Raw genomic sequence first — 21,993 nt, 5'->3', positions numbered from 1 at the left:
GACAGAGGAGCAGTTTCAGCAACAGACTGCTGTCACTGTCCTGCTCCACTGACAGACTGAGGAGATCATTCCTCCCCCAAACTATGTGACTCTTCAATTCCACCAGAGGGGGTAAACGTTGAACATTATTCAAGTTATTGTCTGTTTTTTACCTGCATTTTTTATTACTCTTTAATTTAATATTTTTTGCTGCTGGAGTATGTGAATTTCCCCCTGGGATTAATAAAGTATCTATTTATCTATCTATGTTTCTGTTTTGCTGTCAAAACAGGGGCCCCAGCGCACTACTTGGCCCGGGGTTCCTAGAGAGGAGGGTCTGTTGGATAGTCGAGCCTCGGATTCAGGAGGAACAGTGTGGTTTTCGTCCTGGTCGCAGAACAGTGGACCAGCTCTACACCCTTAGCAGGGTCCTGGAGGGTGCATGGAAGTTCGCCCAACCAGTCTACATGTGTTTTGTGGACTTGGAAAAGGCGTTCGACTGTGTCCCTCGGGGAATCCTGTGGGGGGTACTCCGAGAGTATGGGGTACCGGCCCCCCTGATAAGGACTGTTCGGTCCCTGTACAATCGGTGTCAGAGCTTGGTCCGCATTGCCGGCAGTAAGTCGAACCCATTTCCAGTGAGAGCTGGACTCCGCCAGGGCTGCCCTTTGTCACCGATTCTGTTCATAACTTTTATGGACAGAATTTCTAGGCACAGCCAGGGTGTTGAGGGGGTCCGGCTTGGTGGACTCAGGATTGGGTCACTGCTTTTTGCAGATGATGTTGTTCTGTTTGCTTCATCAGGCCGTGATCTTCAGCTCTCTCTGGATCGGTTCGCAGCCGAGTGTGAAGCGGCTGGGATGGGAATCAGCACCTCCAAATCCGAGACCATGGTCCTCAGCCGGAAAAGGGTGGAGTGCCCTCTCAGGATTGGGAGCGAGATCCTGCCTCAAGTGGAGGAGTTCAAATATCAAATACTCTTGTTCACGAGTGAGGGGAAGAATGGAGCGTGAGATCGACAGGCGGATCGGTGCGGCGTCCGCAGTGATGAGGGCTCTGCATCGGTCTGTCGTGGTGAAAAAGGAGCTGAGCCGCAAGGCAAAGCTCTCAATTTACCGGTCGATCTATGTTCCTACCCTCACCTATGGTCATGAGCTATGGGTAGTGACCGAAAGAACGAGATCGCGAATACAAGCGGCTGAAATGAGTTTCCTCCACAGGGTGTCTGGACTCTCCCTCAAAGATAGGGTGAGAAGCTCAGTTATCCGGGAGGGGCTCAGAGTAGAGCCGCTGCTCCTCCGCATCGAGAGGAGTCAGATGAGGTGGCTCGGGCATCTGATCAGGATGCCTCCTGGACGCCTCCCTGGTGAGGTGTTCCGGGCACGTCTAACCGGGAGGAGACCCAGGGGAAGACCCAGGACACGTTGGAGGGACTATGTCTCTCGACTGGCCTGGGAACGCCTTGGGATTCTCCCAGAAGAGCTAGAAGAAGTGGCCGGGGAGAGGGAAGTCTGGGCATCTCTGCTCAAGCTACTGCCCCCGCGACCCGACCTCAGATAAGCGGAAGAGAATGGATGGATGATTTTATTATATTTTTTAGGGGGGGGGGGGTAGGTCTTCTGTACAAATGTAATTTCTCTTGAGGACAAATAAAGTATAATCTAGTCTGACCAAATCCATCACAGGGCCCACACACGCATGCAGGGGGGCAGTTTGGTAATCTAACCAACACGTTTTTGAGGTTATGAGAGAAAAACCCACACAAGCAAGTCAAGAACGTGCAAACTTGACACAGATTCAAACCACGCCATCTCTGAAGTGGCAGTGCTAATCACTGTGACACACTAAAAATATCAGGGGATGTCATTTTCTTCCACTAAAATGCAGTTGATATTGAATGACTAAGGTTTGTATTTCACACGTGAGAATTTCTTAAGTCTTGAGACAAAGTGTTACTAAAGTTATATTCAGTAGATGAATGAGTTTTGTAACCTTTGACTTTGTGCAGGGGCTCCAAACACGGAGACCCTCCCACTGGCTGCTTGTTTTTATTGCAGATAGAAACGGCGCTCAACATTCTTTAAATTTCTCCCAACCGTGCATTTTATAAAGTCCCAGGTGAAGAGTGGGTGCCTGTTATTACGTGGTGATCTCGGATGAGGATTCCATTTTCTGTTTGTTATTAAAATCAAAACACCAGCAGAGAAAGAAGCCTCAGCCTCTCCTACCTCTCACCCCTTTGTGAAATTCCTCGGCTCCACTTCGCATGACGTGGTGACACAAGCCTACCAAGCCCATACAGCACACCCTGCCACCCCGTCTGCACAAATGGCCGTTCCTGCTCTTCTCCTGAGTCTTCTTGTTTCAGTGACGGTTATGCGCCCCTCTGTTTCCTTGTCCACCTCCTCCTTCTCTTCTTCTTCTTCCAAGGCAGGTTGCTTCAAGGTGAACCCATGCAAATGCATGATGGAAGATGGCTCAGGAGTCATCAACTTGTCAGCATTGGACAGCATCAAGGGCTTTCTGGAGAGAGACAGGGGCCTGGCTGTCGTCACAGAAGTGCTGGTCCTCTACAGCCCCTGTCAGCCACTCAGTGAGCCCACCGTCCCTGCTGCGTCCAACTGCCAGGGAGAAGCTGTGTGCCTCACTTTCAGGTGAGTTGTCTGTCTGCTGTTTTGAGGGAGTTTTTGGTGTTAGTGTTCAGGACAAGCGGTCACAGAAAAACGAGGGGACCCACCTACTCCATGCCTGAAGTACAAATCTATATATATAAAATTCTTTTCGCGTTTGAAACAGAAATTACGTATGACCACGCGATATGGAAATTACGTATGACCACAGAACATATTATGTGACTGTCACGGAAACTGCCACATTGTAACTTTTTTTTTAGTTAGCAGTACTTGATAGTAGAAGAGATGAGGAAAACAGCTTTGCGTCTTTCTACTTTTTAACTGCGACGAGCTGTAAACAATGTGAAGACGAGACCGCCTTCAGCGGCGAGGGGTCGTGAGAACAAAGTGGACGCTGGGAGGCGCGGAATGTCGGGCTGCTCCGCCGGGTCGAGAGCTTCGCAGTTTCAGGCAGCGTCCGCTCTTCTCACACTGTTTGTGACACTTCAAGTCCCCCGTCGGCTCCTGAGAGAGTGGAAATCTTTGCGAATGAGTGTAATCGGCGCCATCGAAGCAGGACTCTGTTTGTAAATTGCCCTGCACGACTACTTACTGTCCCTTAAGGTGAGTTCAGGTCACTAAAACCCCGCAGCATTCAAGGTTGGTTTTGTGATCAATTACACTATGTAACAAATTTTTATTTTTATTTTTATTTTGTTCCTTTGTACAAAGTGTGTTTTCCTAACCCGTTATGCCTAAAAAAAATAGAAAATAGCTGTTGTTCCACAAAAACTTTGCTTTTGTGATCAGGACAATGATATTTTGAAATTTGTCTGTTTTCGAGAATATTCTCGATTCGCATTCAATACTGAGAAGTCTTCTAGAATATTCTTGAACTGTTAGAATTGTCCAGAAGTTTCTAGAATTTTCCAGAATTGTCTAGAACTTTCAAGAAACTTCTAGAACGTTCTCGGACTGTCCAATAGCAGTCATACAAGTATAGAAGCACAGGTGACTCGAACCAACAATTCGGTTTATGTTATTTTTTTGATTTGATTTAGATGGCATCAAGAGGTTGCTTGCACCCAGCAGATGCATTTTGCTACGTCTGTGGACAATTTATAAAGACAAGAACGAGAAAGTATTCCGTGAAAGCATGTCGTAAGATGTGCGAGGCCTACAAGGCATACTTCGGCATGCCTGTCGGGGATCAAGACAAGCCCTGGGCACCTCATTTCACATGCGAATATTGCAAGAAAACTCTTGAAGGTTGGTACAGGGGAGAAAAGAGAGCCATGAAGTTTGCTATCCCGCGAATTTGGCGGCAACTGACTGACCACTCAAGCAACTGATACTTCTGCATGGTGGATCCTACCAAACGTCGCACTGGCAAGAATGCGCCTCAAATCGTTTATCCAGACATTCCTTCTTCCATTGCCCCAGTACCACACTGCCCTGAGCTGCCCGTTCCCACTCCTCCGAAGAGGGATCAGCCATCTTCAGGAGACAGCAGCAAGTCAGACAGCGAGGAAGATATTGCAGATATCCTCAACACTCATCTTGACAAATTCAAGGAGAACATGGGAGCTTACTCAGAGGAGCAAGGCGAGCGCTTTCATCAGGATATACTGGACTTTGAACGTCGTTACCAATGACAGTATAACGAAAACATGATGGGGGACTACATTTGGGGGCTTCTTCGAGAAAGCGATTTGCAGTACAGTCACAAATCCAGAACACCTACTCATTTCTGAACCTTTTTGAGTGGTTTTGACTGTCTTTGTCTATTTACCATGCAAGTGTTGTTGTTTATCAGACCGCATGAACGAACAGATAAAAATTGCCTTGTTTTGTCACTATAAATACGAAATTTTCTGGGCTGTGGTCATAAAATCAAAGTTTGTGCTGAATGTAGTCGTTTTTCAATAGGCTTTAGACAGGGCCGGATTTATATGAGAAGAGGCCCTAGGCTATTCCACTTATGAGGCCCTTTCACCTTCCATTTTTAAGTTTGTAAATTACATGAGATATAATAAAATACGTAAAACGCGTTGATCTTAACCAATACATTTTTATGTTTGTTTATTAGTCATATGAGTAGAATTTCTCCTTATTTTCGGTTCAGTGTTTTAGTGTTCACTGTTTTTAGAATAGTGTCATTTTAATTTTGCTAACAATTTGAATGTAGGCCCCTCTTGATCTTGAGGCCCCAGGCTGAAGCCTAGTTAGCTTATAGGAAAATCCGGCCCTGGCTTTAGACATAAGCAGTTGAAATATAACTCTTGGAAGCCAGGAACAAAAATTGTGTTACATAGTGTTATTTTAAGAAGACGGAGAGTTTACATCTAAGAAGATGTACAGACCTCTTCATGTAAAGTGTTGGACTTAAGCACAGAAGGGCAGCGTCCACATTTATCAGAATTATTTTTCTCCTAAATCACAGGCATGTAGTGCAAGGTTGTCAGGCAGAAATTTGGACGATCATATAGAAAATGTAATTTCTATACCACAGCGGTCATGTAGCGCCTTTCACAAGGGATCTGCTACCGAGAGATGATCCAAATACATTTTAGCTGCTGTTAGTACTACTTACCTGTTGTGTTATAGCGCCTTTAAAGTGTAGTTTACCTGAAACCATTCCAGTAGTGCTCAATATATCTTTACTTCTTAAAATGTTAATATTTTACTGTTTAATAATTTATAGACTACATTTTATTTTTTTCCCTTCCACTCAGTGAGTGAAGCCACTGGGTATTCAGCTAGTTCTTAATAAAGCGATTCTCAAAGGGTCTCAGGTGGGCTTTGAACTGGTATGTATTACACTGCCACACTCGTTCAAAGTGACAGCCATCCCACTGATGTAAAATACTTGATTTCATCTTTGTAGAACTGACCATTAGCAGATGGAGGGACTGTACTGGTAAGTTAAAGTGGGGGGGGGGGCACTGAACTGGGGGCTTTATTTTATACGGCACCTCTCCCTTACAGTATGAGCCTTATTCCATCATCCTTTACAGTTACTTGTGTTGTACAAATGGAACCCAAGTCAGTTCCGTGACTCGCTCAGAACCACACAGTTAGTGAAAGTGCAGGCTGGGCTGGCGTCCTTAGGATTTTATGTAGCGCCTTTTCACAGTGAATCCCAACGCAAGGCTGGATTAAGACCCCCTCACAGGCCCCTGGGTGTCGTAATGAACTGAGCTCCTTACCAGAGAGCCGAAATAAATTTTAACGACACCCCGTTGTTTCATGCGGCACAGTGGTTGCCACTCTTGATGTTGGAGTGGGCAGTCACAGGGGTGGGGGGTCCCCCTCTCTCACATGGACACTCGATTGTTTCCACAAGTGGTTTGGTGGTTTTGGGGGGGGGGGGCGGTGTGATCCCCCCTTCATGTTTTCAGCACGTGTGTATAATGCAGTTGGAAAATTCTGCCTTCACAGTATGCTGAATGCGACCCGTAATGTTTAATTTGTGTGTTTTATTTTTGGTCTCTTTTTATTTTAGAATTATTTAGATGCTGACTCTTACCTTGTGGGCTCAGAGCTCATGAGGGAAAAGTTCTGTTACTGAAAATGCAAGCAGGTACAAATGACCTCATTAGCTCATTAATATTCATGAGGTTGTTTTCTAAGGCGGTCACATTTGGGAGTAGATACAATTCTGGCAAAAGAGACGTGGACAGGAATTCTGGGAAAATAATGTCAAATTGTTAAAGAGTGTCACTGTTTATTACAATGTGTAAGTGCTTGTTAAGAGTATGGGAAATGGAGGCCTGAGACTTTAAGATGAACACGTTTCACGTCTTAAGCCAAAAGTAACTCACTTAACAATCATCCAGAACGTGGAGCTTATTGGTTGTCCAAAATTTGTGACTAATGATTACATTATGATTACATTATGATTATTAATGATTACATGCTTCATAAGGCAGGCAGCAAGACTATAAATTCAAAAGATTTTAAATAAGACTAGGAAGAGCACCCGGTCAGACTTTGCCCCTCCGCTCCCAAGCATCCTGCCCGGTTTTAAAAAACAAAGACTGCAGCAACCAAAGCCACAGCCACCTGCTCTGAAGTTTGCTGTGTGACCCCGATTTGAATCATTCAGGTCGTATGTTTTCATATCTAACATCTACACCTGCTTTCTCCTTCAATTAAACAAAATTAATTATTGTAATAATTTGAGTGTTGCTTTGCTGAAACGTCATGTTGTTTACTGACATTTAGCAATAATCGATGATTGTTAATAAAACAAATTGTGTCCAATTAGATTATGTACTGTCAGAAGTAGCGATTACCTCCATGCCTTCTGTTAGATTGTGTAGGCAGCCACTGGGATACGATAGCCCGACAGGCGTCGCCCCTCCTGCCTTTTGTTGGGGTATTCAGAAGTGTAGCCCTTTTCACGGGAAGCAATCTGAAGACGGATCGACACGTAAGCAGATCCCAGCAGGGACACCTTGTAGCCCCTGGTGATTTATTGAAGGTGAGGTAGCCGGCCTCCTCGGCCAGTGTTGAGGTGTTCTTGCTTTGTCTTTGAGCCTCATCTGTGCGGAGTGAATGTTGAAATGGTGAGCTTTGCAGGACGTGCGCGTAAATCACGGCTAACAGTTTAGGCTTTTCCAGAATTAACTTGTCCACCGATAGAAAATGAACCTCAAGAGGATAAAGTGCCTTTCCTGGACACTCAATGGTCTCTTCTGATGGGCTACAAGATCAAACAGCCCTATGCTACCTGGGGTCCCCTGACATGCTCCCAGAATGTCCTGATGGTAGAGGAGCCCCCATCTGTAGGTTTAGTACAGTTATTTTCATATTTCTAGACATAATTGACACCAGCCAAGTGACGCACGTAGGATCACACGGGGACTTGGAGGGTGGGAGTGAACTGGGAGGCTTGTAGTTGACAGACCGACACCTCAGCTGTTAGGGGAGCAGACTGCCTACGTCAGGACTATCTGGTTTTATTGGTACAAGTGATTTTGATTGTTTTGTGCTTAGGAATCTAAATTTGGAATAATACATTTGCATAAATCTAAAAGTCAACCTGCTCATTTATTTATATCTGAATCCTCCTGCTGCGGTGGGCTGGCGCCCTACCCAGGGTTTGTTTCTGCCTTGCGCCCTGTGTTGGCTGGGATTGGCACCAGCAGACCCCCATGACCCTGTAGTTAGGATATAGCGGGTTGGATCATGGATAGATGGATGAATCCTCCTGGAGCTCAAATCAAATAGTTTGCAGTGCTGGGTCCAGTGTCACCTCGTCCACTTTGGTGTCTAAATACTCTTCATCAGCCTCTCTGACCCAATCACATCCACCCGTCTAAATACTCTTCATCAGCCTCTCTGACCCGATCACAATCTAAATACTCTTCATCAGCCTGTGTGACCCGATCACATCCACCCACCCGTCTAAATACTCTTCATCAGCCTCTCTGACCCGATCACAATCTAAATACTCTTCATCAACCTGTGTGACCCGATCACAATCTAAATACTCTTCATCAGCCTGTGTGACCCGATCACATCCACCCACCCGTCTAAATACTCTTCATCAGCCTCTCTGACCCGATCACAATCTAAATACTCTTCATCAGCATGTGTGACCCGATCACAATCTAAATAGTCTTCATCAGCCTGTGTGACCCGATCACAATCTAAATACTCTTCATCAGCCTGTGTGACCCGATCACATCCACCCACCCGTCTAAATACTCTTCATCAGCCTCTCTGACCCGATCACAATCTAAATACTCTTCATCAACCTGTGTGACCCGATCACAATCTAAATACTCTTCATCAGCATGTGTGACCCTATCACAATCTAAATAGTCTTCATCAGCCTGTGTGACCCGATCACAATCTAAATACTCTTCATCAGCCTGTGTGACCCGATCACATCCACCCGTCTAAATACTCTTCATCAGCCTGTGTGACCCGATCACAATCTAAATACTCTTCATCAACCTGTGTGACCCGATCACAATCTAAATACTCTTCATCAGCCTGTGTGACCCGATCACATCCACCCACCCGTCTAAATACTCTTCATCAGCCTCTCTGACCCGATCACAATCTAAATACTCTTCATCAGCATGTGTGACCCGATCACAATCTAAATACTCTTCATCAGCCTGTGTGACCCGATCACAATCTAAATACTCTTCATCAGCCTGTGTGACCCGATCACATCCACCCACCCGTCTAAATACTCTTCATCAGCCTCTCTGACCCGATCACAATCTAAATACTCTTCATCAACCTGTGTGACCCGATCACAATCTAAATACTCTTCATCAGCATGTGTGACCCGATCACAATCTAAATAGTCTTCATCAGCCTGTGTGACCCGATCACAATCTAAATACTCTTCATCAGCCTGTGTGACCCGATCACATCCACCCGTCTAAATACTCTTCATCAGCCTGTGTGACCCGATCACAATCTAAATACTCTTCATCAGCCTGTGTGACCCGATCACATCCACCCACCCGTGTGCCGATACCTGAACGTCATGGTTTGCGTTTCTAGACATCTTGTATCACCCCAGTCCCAAAGGTATCACGTCCTAGTGAGCTGAATGACTTTCGGCCTGTTGCTCTGACATCACATGTGATGAAGACCATGGAGAGGCTGCTGCTTCACCACCTGAGGCCACAGGTTCAACACGCCCTTGACCCTCTGCAGTTTGCATATCAGGAGAAGGTGGGAGCGGAAGATGCCATCATCTATATGCTACACCGATCCCTCTCTCACTTGGACAGAGGCAGTGGTGCTGTAAGAATTATGTTTCTAGACTTCTCTAGCGCCTTCAACACAATCCAACCTCTGCTCCTTAGGGACAAGCTGACAGAGATGGGATTAGATTCATATCTGGTGGCATGGATCGTGGACTATCTTAAAGACAGACCTCAGTATGTGCATCTTGGGAACTGCACGTCTGACATTGTGGTCAGCAACACAGGAGCGCCACAGGGGACTGTACTTTCTCCGGTCCTGTTCAGCCTATATACATCAGACTTCCAATACAACTCGGAGTCCTGCCATGTGCAAAAGTTCGCTGATGACACTGCTATCGTGGGCTGTATCAGGAATGGGCTGGAGGAGGAGTATAGGGACCTAATCAATGACTTTGTTAAATGGTGCGACTCAAACCACCTACACCTGAACACCAGCAAAACCAAGGAGCTGGTGGTGGATTTTAGGAGGCCCAGACCCCTCATAGACCCAGTGATCATCAAAGGTGACTGTGTGCAGAGGGTGCAGACCTATAAATATCTGGGAGTGCAGCTGGATGATAAATTAGACTGGACTGCCAATACTGATGCTCTGTGCAAAAGAGGACAGAGCCGGTTATACTTCCTTAGAAGGCTGGCTTCCTTCAACATCTGCAATAAGATGCTGCAGATGTTCTATCAAACAGTTGTGGCGAGCGCCCTCTTCTACGCAGTGGTGTGCTGGGGAGGCAGCATTAAGAGGAAAGACGCCTCACGCCTGGACAAACTGGTGAGGAAGGCAGGCTCTATTGTTGGCATGGAGCTGGACAGTTTGACATCTGTGGCAGAGCGAAGGGCGCTCAGCAGGCTCCTATCAATTATGGAGAATCCACTGCATCCACTAAATAGTATCATCTCCAGACAGAAGAGCAGCTTCAGCGACAGACTGCTGTCACTGTCCTGCTCCACAGACAGATTGAGGAGATCGTTCCTCCCCCAAACTATGCGACTCTTTAATTCCACCAGGGGGGGTAAACGTTAATATTTAACATTATACATAGTTATTGTCTGTTTTTTTCACCTGTATTATCATCATTCTTTAATTTAATATTATTTATTGTATCAGTATGCTGCTGCTGAAGAATGTGAATTTCCCATTGGGATTAATAAAGTATCTATCTATCTATCTATCTATCTATCTATCTATCTATCTAGACGTGTTTAGTCCTAGTTGTATGTTTTCTTCCAAGTTCTTGGAGTCCATTAGGTAGCACAGGACACTGGAAGGGCTCCTCTAAAGAAAGACTAGAGAGCCCCGGTCAGCATCACCCTGGTAGAGTCCAACAAGTCTGAAGCTGAAAACTAAATGGGATAAAAGCTGAGTTTGCTAGCAGAGAGGGGCAGAGGCCGGACCCTGTAGACAGACTGGTGCCTGCCTGGTGGAGGTGAAAGGGGAGACGCGAATCCTGAGGCTTCAAAGCTGGCTAGCGAGTGATGCGTAAGTCTAGTCAGTTATAGGAGCCATGTTGGGGTAAAGTGGGGTGGACAGGCTTGATTTGTTTCAAAACTTGAGTGTTCAGCCATTTGTCATCATCATCATCATCTCTCTGTTGTTTAGATTGGATTTAGGAATATTCAAGCAATTTGGACATTTGGATTATGGGGTTGCAGCACCCAGAAGGGATGCCCTGTCACAATGTCCTCGGGGTGTGAGCAGCAGTGTGAGGGACCAGATGTTGATCCCATCTATGAATGCAGCCTTGGGACTGAGACAGGAGCCAATCGCTCTCAGCAGTCCACTCCATCACAGCACTCAGTCAAATACGCGTCCACAGTCGGTCACATGTGGCCAGTAGGGAATTGCTGATTAGCTTAACTGCGCGTCTTGGAGGAGCCAAAGTGAAGCACAGTGCTGGACAATTCCCATTTTTATGATGGCCTCTCTGAGTAAGGCAGAGGTTCTCAGCTCCAATCCTGGTGGGCCGCAGCGGCGCAGGTTTTCATTCTAACCATTTTCTTCATTTGTGACCAGTTTTTTGCTGCTGATTAACTTCACTTAATTGATTTGCTATTTAAGACTTGGACTCTTTAAAACCTGGGGGGTCAACGTTGGTGGTCCTGGATGGCTCCAATTTGATTTTGTCTTCGGTCTGTGTGTATGAGAGCCGACAGCCAATGAACGCTCATCGGGATTTATGATGCATAGAATGCAGCAATGAGGACGGAGGAACACCGGAGGTTTTGGACCTCGCAAACAGAACAGAATCAGATGTCTCGTGATTTACGCACCATCATAGAATGGAGGCGAGAAAGTAAGACTGAGGCCGATCTCATTGTACCGATAAACCCTTCACACAGCACCGGCTCTGTCAGGCGGTCAGAAAAACGAGTGAGCAAGTCGGTAAATGTGACATGGCGGCGATTGTCAGTCACAGCCCGGTGACAACAGTCTGAGCTACCCAATGACTAAAGTCACGTGGCGGGACATCAGCTTTATTAGTGTCCTCCAATGGGGCGAACTTTTTAGCGCCAACATTAATGATTTGTTTTTGTTTTTTAGCGGGCGCCACACCCCACTTGAGGAATACGTCAGCTTTGGAAGACACGACGGCAATGAATTTCACTACAACAACCGGACCCAAATTCTCTCAGTCACCTACCACAGTAAGTGCAGTTTAAGAAGAACGTGGTGTTTAGCTCAGGGGTCTCCTGGAGGACTACGGTGACCGCTGGGTTTCATGCTGACCCTGCTCTTAATTAGCGGTGCTGCCAATTTACTTCTTTTCCCTTCATTTCACTCGCCATGTTTTTTTTTTTTCCTCTGAATTGCTTCATTTTTTCCTTTAACTTCACGCAAACAGAAATGAGACGTGGAGTCAGTGAGCCAGCAGACGACCCGCAAAGTCAGGGGGGTCACAAACTCCATACAGTTTCTTTATTCGAAGCCCACCCTTGTTGTTAATTCAACTCCACGGCTCATTGCTGCTCTCACTCTGCCACCTTTCTTTTTTACTGAGACCCTCGTCACAATGTGTTGTGTGGTCCTGAGCCGACTGTCCTTACCGAGGCCTTCCCGTTTCTTTATTTCCAGATGTTGTATGATGGATGCAGGTTAGCTGGTCACGTGGCGGCTCGTTTTCTACCTCATTCTTTGGCTGCTAAGTAAAGAAAAACAAGAAACAATTAAGGGGTCTGCGTCTTAAATAAGAAGCCACTTAAAGTTAATTAGCAGCAACAGCAGGTCTCCGTCTAAGGAAACAGTTAGAATGAAAACCTGCAGCCACTGCGGCCCTCCAGGACCGGACCGGGGACTCCCTGCTTCAGGCATCCAGGGACCACTTTTGGGGTCTGCCTCTCTATTCCTGGCTGAGACCCCCTTCTGACTTCACAGCAGCCTGACCTCCTTTGAGGCCGTCGTAATTGTGCTGTCGACTTGGACGCGGTGCACGTTGTTGATGTCGTCCCAATCAGATAGTTTAGGGTTTGGCTGCTTGGATGCCACCAACCACTAGGGGTTGTGCCCAGTGTCTGTGAGATGCCAAGGGGCAAGCCGTCTAATTTTCATTCTAACCATTTTCTTCATTTGTGACCAGTTTGTGAACAGCGCAGTCTGGTGCCTGCGCTGTTGCTGCTTGTGTTTTTATTTTAAACTTTTTTGTTTGTTTAGCTCTGAAAGTTTCTTTCTCGTCTTTTCTCATGAATTCTGTTCCTGATTTCTATGGACTCACCTCAGCAGGGCAGGACTAGCCATTAAACAAAATAAGATGGGGCTTTGGGCATCAGCAGAAAAGGGGGGCACCAGAGTGCCAGATTACCAGGGACCACATGGTGCATAAATGAAAATGGCGCGGCTGAACCAGGGTCCATAGGAAGGGGCTGCCACATTAAACGACGTACATTAATAAAACAGTAATAATAGAAGTTAATGATACACACGAGTTACGTTAATCTTGGGAATACAACAAAATTCAAATCTGGCAACTGGCACACGGCCCACCGAGGCTCTCGTCGTCGTCACGTGATTGTCTTGGTCATGGCGGTGGTCCCGTTCAGTCGCCCACTGAGAGGGAGTGCAGCGTTGCCAGATGTGTGATAATTATTGTACATGTATGACCATCAGCATACACAGTTTGTACTTTCTTCTTCTTTTGGCTGCTCCTGTTAGGGGTCACCACAGCAGATCATCTTCTTCCATATCTTCCTGTCCTCGTCATCTTGTTCTGTTACCCTCATCACCTGCCTGTCCTCTCTCACCACATCCATAAACCTTCTCTTAGACCGTCCTCTTCTCCTCTTACCTGCCAGCTCTATCCTTAGTACCCTTCTCTCAGTATACCCCTCATTTCTCCTCTGCACATGTCCAAACCTACACTGACTTTGTCTCCAAACCTAAGATGACCCTCTAATGTCCTCATTTCTAATCCTGTCCATCCTCGTCACCCCCAATGCAAATCTTAGCATCTTTAACTCTGCCACCTCCAGCCCATATAACATAGCTGGTCTCACTACCATCCTGTAGACCTTCCCTTTCACTCTTGCTGATTACCCATCTGTCACAAATCACTCCTGACACTCTTCTCCATCCTGCCTGCACTCTCTTCTTCACTTCTCTTCCACAATCCCCATTACTCTGAACTGTTGATCCCAAGTATTTATACTCATCCACCTTCACCAGCTCTACTCCCTCATCCTCACCATTCCACTGACCTTCCTCTCATCCACACACATGTATTCTGTCTTGGTGGTCCTACTGACCTTCATTCCTCTCCACCTCTCCAGGGTGGAAAAAACAAAAACGATCATTTGTAAGCATATCTATGATAAGTCTGTTCAATGCTTGCCTGGAGTGGGCATCGGGCAAGTGGGGTATCTGTTGGCTAAGAGACATCCACTGATCTTGACTTTGCTGACGATGCTGTGATCTTCAATGGAGGCTCTCAAGGGACTGAGTGAGGAGTCTGAGTGTCTGGGCTTGCAAGGGTCCTGATAAAAATTAAGATGACCTCGTGGGCACGGCCGTCAGCAGTGTGTCTGTCTGCGGAGAGAGTGTCGACCTCATCGAGAGGTTTACTTACCTCGGCGGTGACATTCATGTCTCTGGTGACTCTTCCTATGAAGTCAGTAGATGGATTGGGAGAGCATGGGGGGTCATGAGGTCACCAGCTGGGGGTGTGTGGCACTCCAGATATCTCTGGAAAAGTCCTGGTGGTTCCTGTTTGTGAGACATGGACACTATCCAGTGACCTGAGACTTCATGTGTGTCTCTTCAGAGAGTCCTTGGGTGCTGCTGGTGTGACTTTGTGTTGCTCATGGAGTCCTGAATGAGGCACATGACCTGCACTGTGAGGGAGCGTCACTTACAGCACTACGGCCATGTGGCGCGATTACCCGAGGGTGATCTGGCTCATAAGGTCCTCATTGTTGGGGACCTGAGTGGCTGGACCAGGCCAAGGGGTCGCCCACATAACACCTGGCTGCGGCAGATAGAGGGTCATTTCCAGAGGGTGGGACTGAACTGCGTGTCTGCCTGGGGGGTTGCCAACTAGGGTCCTGAGCTGTTTCGTTGTGTGGTGGGTGTGACAATGTGCTGTAGCAGTGCATGCCACCCCACCCCCATAAACCTGTATGAGAATGACAGAAGTTCAATCTGGCAGCTCTGGTGCTCACTCAGTGTCCTGTGGACAAAGAACAGGTGGGGGGGGGGGGCGCACCCAAATCTTTTAAGTGCTTAGGCCCCCCAGTTGTATTCCGATGTTCCTTCCTGATTTGTCCAAATCTTTGCTCCACACGTTACTAAGACACCAAAATGGTCACAACAGAGCCAGGAGTTCAACAAGACCCTGGGAACATCACTTGGGGACTTGGCACCATGCTGACTCAGCGTGACTCACACAGGTCTTAAGTTCTGAGCCATGCCCGTGTACACCGAGGGTGGCACAGTGGTGAAGTGCGGGTACTTGCAGTACGGAGACCGGGGTTCTCATCTGAGGTTCTCCCTCCATGGAGTTTCTTCTCACACTCTAAAGACATGCAGGTTCGGTGGACTGGTGACAGTGGATTGGCCCAGGGTGTGTGTGTGTGCGTGTTTTTGTCTTGCGATGGACTGGTGCCCTGTGCTAGCTGGGATAGCCACCCCACCCCAAAACAACCCTGGTCCGGATTAAGCAGGTTTAGAAGGTGACACGACATGTTTACTCAGAATCTCAGATTCCATTTTCATGTGTGAATAGAGGCGGTCATCGCAGTCAGGTGACATGAAGTGACAGTCACTTCTGAGGAACAGTAGGAGCTTTGGAACACAACAGCAATAAAAAAAGTGAAAGGTTTGAAAATATTAAAAAATTAAAAACAAAACTGTAAGCTGTCACTCCTAGAAGAATTCAGACCCTCCGGAGGTTCAGTACTTTCTAGAACTCCATAGCAGCTTTGGTTCTTCTTAGGTCCGACTCTACAAGCTTTGCACACCTCAGTACTGGCCCGTTTATCCCGTTCTTCCTGGCAGAGCCTCTCAAGTTCTCTTAGATTGAATGGGAAGTGCATGGAGGTGGCCATCTTCAGGTCTCTCCACACGTCTTCAATGGACTTTGGCTCAAAGGACCCTCAGAGATTTGTCCCAAAGCCACTCCAGCGTTGTCTTTTTTTGTTTTTGTTCTTTATTTCACCTTATACAGTTTCTTGTATTAGAAATTTGTTAGTTTTCACATTGGGCAGCACGGTGGCACAGTGGGTAGCGCTGCTGCCTCGCAGTAAGGAGGCCTGAGGATCGCTTCCCGGGTCCTCCCTGCGTGGAGTTTGCATGTTCTCCCCGAGTCTGCGTGGGTTTCCTCCCACAGTCCAAAGACATGCAGGTTAGGTGGATTGTGGGTGTGCTTGGGGTGTGGGTGTGTTTGTGTGTGTCCTGCGGTGGGTTGGCACCCTGCCCAGGGTTTGTTTCCTGCCTTGTGCCCTGTGTTGGCTGGGATTGGCTCCAGCAGACCCCCGTGACCCTGTGTTCGGATTCAGCGGGTTGGAAAATGGATGGATGGACGGATGGATAGTTTTCACATACCCCTTGGGGTCACAGCGTGGGGTCAGCCATTGTACAGCACCCCTGGAGCTCAAGGGCCCAGCAGAGTAGGATCTCTTTTGGCAGTGACAGGGGATTCGAACCATCAACCTTCTGGATACCAGCGCAGATCCTTAGCCTCGGAGCCACCACTCCGCTTTCTGTTTCAGGTCACAGTCGCCCCCCAGTCTGAAGCGGGTTTTTCTTAGTTCAGTACTTTGTAGAACCCCCTTTTGGCAGCAATTCCCGCTTCATCTCTTCAATGTAAACCTCAACAAGCTTTGCACACCTCAGTTTCGTCCGTTTATCCCGTTCTTCCTGGCAGAGCCTCTCAATATCCATCACATTAAATGGCCGCTTACAGACGCTTCCCATCCTCAGGTCTCTACTCGGACGTCTTATGGGGTTTCATTCTGGGCTTTGGTTGGGCCACTCGCCGACTTGGCTTGGCTGCCTGCCTCAGGTCGCTGTCACCCCATCAGGCCGAGGCTGCAGGCCCCCTGGTTTTTTTTTCTTTAACCTGCACAGAGGCCAAGGCAGGTCAGGCGGGGGTCTCGCTGGTTGTGGTGGTCTTCTTCGACTGTCTCCGTACCCCTTGTGGATTACGTTGCATGCAGGCACACAAATGGTTATGTGGAGAAGCAGAAAACGCGTGCAAGAGCAGGTGCCTCTAAGAAACTGGACAGAAACAGTGAACCGGTGGTCTTCAGCCAAGACTTCTCAAGTAGCATTTTAACAAGGGAGACACACAAAGTCAAATTCAAAATGGCCACAGAGCAGGGTTAGGGTTTGTGGGGCTAAGCTGACAGGAGAGGACCACCGTATGTGCGTCCAGGGGATCTGCCCACAATACACTCGTCTCCGAGCCCCCCGCCGCCTACACAACCGCCGTGCGCCACTGCTGCTCTCTTCCCAAATCACTAACTCTCTTGTTTCATTTCTTTCTTCTGTGCATCTTTCATCGTGGAAGAAGCCTCACAAAATCCACTCCTTAAGACCACCATCCACTTCCACTGCAGCACCAACCACTCGGTGTCCTTCTCCAAAGTCCTGGAAGGGTCGGAGACTTTCGAGATGTTTGTGGAGAGCCCGTGCGTCTGCCCGAATAAATGCTCGGTCGAGGACGTCGGCCCCGCCACCGTCATTCTCATCATCTTCTGCATCTCAGCAGCCGCATATTTGATTTTAGGTAAGTGCAGTCCGTGCGTCACCGCCGAAAACGAAACACGGGGCCTTCAGGAGATTTTGGTTTGGCTTTTATGGTCCGTTCAGACGGATCCCCACATTGGAGATGAAGCTCCAGTGGATGACAGTTCAATCGAGTGCAGACTCAAAGTGAAGCGATCAGAAAATACAACGTACTGTACTGTGTATACAGTACCTAATAAATATATATATATATACACACACACAGTAGTGTGAAAAACTATTTGCCCCCTTCCTGATTTCTTATTCTTTTGCATGTTTGTCACACAAAATGTTTCTGATCATCAAACACATTTAACCATTAGTCAAATATAACACAAGTAAACACAAAATGCAGTTTGTAAATGGTGGTTTTTATTATTTAGGGAGAAAAAAAAATCCAAACCTACATGGCCCTGTGTGAAAAAGTAATTGCCCCCTGAACCTAATAACTGGTTGGGCCACCCTTAGCAGCAATAACTGCAATCAAGCGTTTGCGATAACTTGCAATGAGTCTTTTACAGCGCTCTGGAGGAATTTTGGCCCACTCATCTTTGCAAAATTGTTGTAATTCAGCTTTATTTGAGGGTTTTCTAGCATGAACCGCCTTTTTAAGGTCATGCCATAGCATCTCAATTGGATTCAGGTCAGGACTTTGACTAGGCCACTCCAAAGTCTTCATTTTGTTTTTCTTCAGCCATTCAGAGGTGGATTTGCTGGTGTGTTTTGGGTCATTGTCCTGTTGCAGCACCCAAGATCGCTTCAGCTTGAGTTGACGAACAGATGGCCGGACATTCTCCTTCAGGATTTTTTGGTAGACAGTAGAATTCATGGTTCCATCTATCGCAGCAAGCCTTCCAGGTCCTGAAGCAGCAAAACAACCCCAGACCATCACACTACCACCACCATATTTTACTGTTGGTATGATGTTCTTTTTCTGAAATGCTGTGTTCCTTTTACGCCAGATGTAACGGGACATTTGCCTTCCAAAAAGTTCAACTTTTGTCTCATCAGTCCACAAGGTATTTTCCCAAAAGTCTTGGCAATCATTGAGATGTTTCTTAGCAAAATTGAGACGAGCCCTAATGTTCTTTTTGCTTAACAGTGGTTTGCGTCTTGGAAATCTGCCATGCAGGCCGTTTTTGCCCAGTCTCTTTCTTATGGTGGAGTCGTGAACACTGACCTTAATTGAGGCAAGTGAGGCCTGCAGTTCTTTAGACGTTGTCCTGGGGTCTTTTGTGGGTAATCTTGGTCGGCCGGCCACTCCTGGGAAGGTTCACCACTGTTCCATGTTTTTGCCATTTGTGGATAATGGCTCTCACTGTGGTTCGCTGGAGTCCCAAAGCTTTAGAAATGGCTTTATAACCTTTACCAGACTGATAGATCTCAATTACTTCTGTTCTCATTTGTTCCTGAATTTCTTTGGATCTTGGCATGATGTCTAGCTTTTGAGGTGCTTTTGGTCTACTTCTCTGTGTCAGGCAGCTCCTATTTAAGTGATTTCTTGATTGAAACAGGTGTGGCAGTAATCAGGCCTGGGGGTGGCTACGGAAATTGAACTCAGGTGTGATACACCACAGTTAGGTTATTTTTTAACAAGGGGGCAATTACTTTTTCACACAGGGCCATGTAGGTTTGGATTTTTTTTTCTCCTTAAATAATAAAAACCATCATTTAAAAACTGCATTTTGTGTTTACTTGTGTTATATTTGACTAATGGTTAAATGTGTTTGATGATCAGAAACATTTTGTGTGACAAACATGCAAAAGAATAAGAAATCAGGAAGGGGGCAAATAGTTTTTCACACCACTGTATATATATATATATATATATATATATATATATATATGGTACACCTGCTCGTTAACACAAATATTTAATCAGCCAATCACATGGCAACAACTCAGTGCATTTCAGCCTGTAGACCTTGTGAAGACCACCAAGCATCCGAATGAAGAAGACAGGGGACTGAGGGGTCTTTGAACGTGTCAGGGTTGTTGGTGCCAGACGGGCTGCTCGGAGTATTTCACAAACTGCTGATCTGCTGGGATTTCCATAGGCAGCCATCTTGAAGGTTTATAGAGAGAATGGTCAGAAAAAGGGAAAATATCAGTGAGTGGCAGCACTCGGGGTGACAATGCCTTGTTGATGCCAGCGGTCAGAGGAGAAAGGCAACAAGAACTCAAATAAGTGTGCAGAAGATCAGCTCTGAACACACAACACGTCAGTACCTGAAGCAGGTGGGCTACAGCAGCAGGAGACCACAGCGGGCGACACATTCCTTTGAGCCAACAACAGGCTGCCAACGGTACAATTCACACGAGGTCAGCAAACTTAGACAACAGAAGATTAGAAAAAACGTCACCTGGGCTGCCAAGTCTCGATTTCTGCTGCGACATTCGGATGGTGGGCTCAGAATTTGACGTCAACAACCTGAAATCAGGGATCCATCCTGCCTTAGATCAGCGCTTCAGGCTGCTGCTTACTTGGCACACATTGGGCCCCTTAGTACCAACTGAGCATCGTTTAAATGCCACAGCCCACCTGAGTCTTGCTGCTGACCACCTCCAGCCCTTTATGACCGCCATCTTCTGATGGCTCCTTCCAGCAGGATAACACGCCAGGTCACAAAGCTCTGATCATCTCAAACATGATGATGAGTTCACTGGACTCAAATGGCCTCCACAGTCAGCAGATCTCAATCCAGCAGAGCACCTTTGGGATGTGGTGGGACGGGAGATTCGCTTCATGGATGTGCAGCAGCTGTGTGACGCCATCATGTCGATATGGACCACAATACCTGAGCAATGTCTCCAGCACCTTGTAGAATCACAGCACTTCTGAAGGCAAAAGTGCCCAGCGAGTGTGAAGCTTCATTTATTGCTGCACATTCGGGTTTCTTGACCTTCTGGTTACTTCTGGAGTTGGACTGACACCATCATCTTCATCTCCATGATAAGATCTTACAGGGCATTCAAAGGCTGTGTGGTGCTCCGATGGTCCGGGTTGGCTACATGTCCTTTGGCAGCTTGAACCTGGAGCCATCGACAGTCCTAACTGAGGATAAGCTGGACATTAGAACACTCTGGATGAGAACAGGCCATTCAGCCCAACAAAGCTCGCCAGTCCTCTCCACTTATTTCTTCCAAGAAAACATCAAGTCGAGTTTTGAAAGACCTGAACGTCTTACTGTCTACCACACTACTTGGTCGCTTATTCCAAGTTTCTGTCGTTCTTTTGAGGACACCAGCAGTCAGTAAGGGTTCAAACAAGCACAGTGCCAATAATCCATCCATCCATCCATCCATTTTCCAACCCGCTGAATCCGAACACAGGGTCACGGGGGTCTGCTGGAGCCAATCCCAGCCAACACAGGGCACAAGGCAGGAACCAATCCTGGGCAGGGTGCCAACCCACCGCAGGACACACACAAACACACCCACACACCAAGCACACACTAGGGCCAATTTAGAATCGCCAATCCACCTAACCTGCATGTCTTTGGACTGTGGGAGGAAACCCACGCAGACACGGGGAGAACATGCAAACTCCACGCAGGGAGGACCCGGGAATCAAACCCAGGTCCCCAGATCTCCCAACTGCGAGGCAGCAGCGCTACCCACTGCGCCACCGTGCCGCCCGCCAATAATTCATAAATAAAGAAATAAATAATCCAATAAAATCAGCAAACGCCTGCCTGAGGTCACCTGAATGGGCCAGCGATGAGCAAACCAACACAACACTCTGGGTGTCCGGCTGAGCCCCCCACTGCCGGTGGGTTTGAAGACCTCGTCAGCCCCTGCGGGTCACTGCTTACACTTTTTTCTTTAAAGGTTTGTGCTGAACTCGGGGAGGACGGTGACCGATGACGAGTGTGGGACACTTCTGTTGTTGTTTTTTTTTTATTATTATTTCAGGGTCATGTGCCTTTCGACCAATCAGAACCGCCGATGGCATTCTAATCTTTCCAGAAGACCACCTCTGGTGCCTGCTATGCCAAACCTTCAGTGAAGACGGGGGAAGGACGCAGAGGAGGACGTATTTGTACTAAAAGGGGGGGGGGGGGGTCGTACCTCATCTGGTCGGCTGTGTGGCTCCGCTCTGAAGGCCTCCCCCCCTTTGTGCCCAATCTGATCGGACAGATCAATAAGAATTGTTTCCATTTATATGGCGCCTTTTCTCAATACTCAAAGCGCTTCACGTCGTGAGTGAGGGGGGGCACCTCAACCACCACTAATGTGCAGCAGCCAGTATGCGCGCCACACTTGAGCTGTTAGATGGTGAAGGGGTGAGAAACAGGAAGATTAGGGGGCCAGAATGACTGCACTGTGGTGGGCAGTTTAGCCAGGACATCAGGATACCCCCCCGTAATGAAGGATCTTTTATGACCACAGAGAGTCAAGGCCCTCAGTTTCTGTGCCTCATCCAAAGGACGGTGACATTTTTACAGCAGTG

General features: G+C 47.3%; 1 protein-coding gene across 1 annotated transcript; it reads left to right on the top strand.

Annotated features, from left to right (window-relative positions):
* Positions 1–2,323: 2,323 nt before the first annotated feature.
* On the top strand, positions 2,324–21,618 carry LOC127529096 (uncharacterized). Its single transcript, XM_051931580.1, has 4 exons — positions 2,324–2,633; positions 11,868–11,971; positions 17,326–17,541; positions 21,456–21,618. Exons 1-4 carry the CDS (start codon positions 2,356–2,358, stop codon positions 21,587–21,589), a joined length of 732 nt encoding a protein of 243 aa, XP_051787540.1. The 5' UTR covers positions 2,324–2,355; the 3' UTR covers positions 21,590–21,618.
* Positions 21,619–21,993: the final 375 nt, after the last annotated feature.

The sequence above is a fragment of the Erpetoichthys calabaricus genome, chromosome 9 (genome assembly GCF_900747795.2).
Source record: "Erpetoichthys calabaricus chromosome 9, fErpCal1.3, whole genome shotgun sequence".
Taxonomy (NCBI): domain Eukaryota; kingdom Metazoa; phylum Chordata; class Cladistia; order Polypteriformes; family Polypteridae; genus Erpetoichthys; species Erpetoichthys calabaricus.
This window is presented reverse-complemented; position numbering and strand designations above follow the sequence as displayed.

Bases quoted from the DNA above. Each gene is read 5' to 3' on its own strand.
- LOC127529096 (XM_051931580.1), top strand. From the start codon at position 2,356: ATGCGCCCCTCTGTTTCCTTGTCCACCTCCTCCTTCTCTTCTTCTTCT. The intron at 11,972-17,325 runs GTAAGTGCAGTT...TCGTGGAAGAAG, and splicing joins TCTCTCAGTCACCTACCACA to CCTCACAAAATCCACTCCTT. The intron at 17,542-21,455 runs GTAAGTGCAGTC...TTATTATTTCAG, and splicing joins AGCCGCATATTTGATTTTAG to GGTCATGTGCCTTTCGACCA.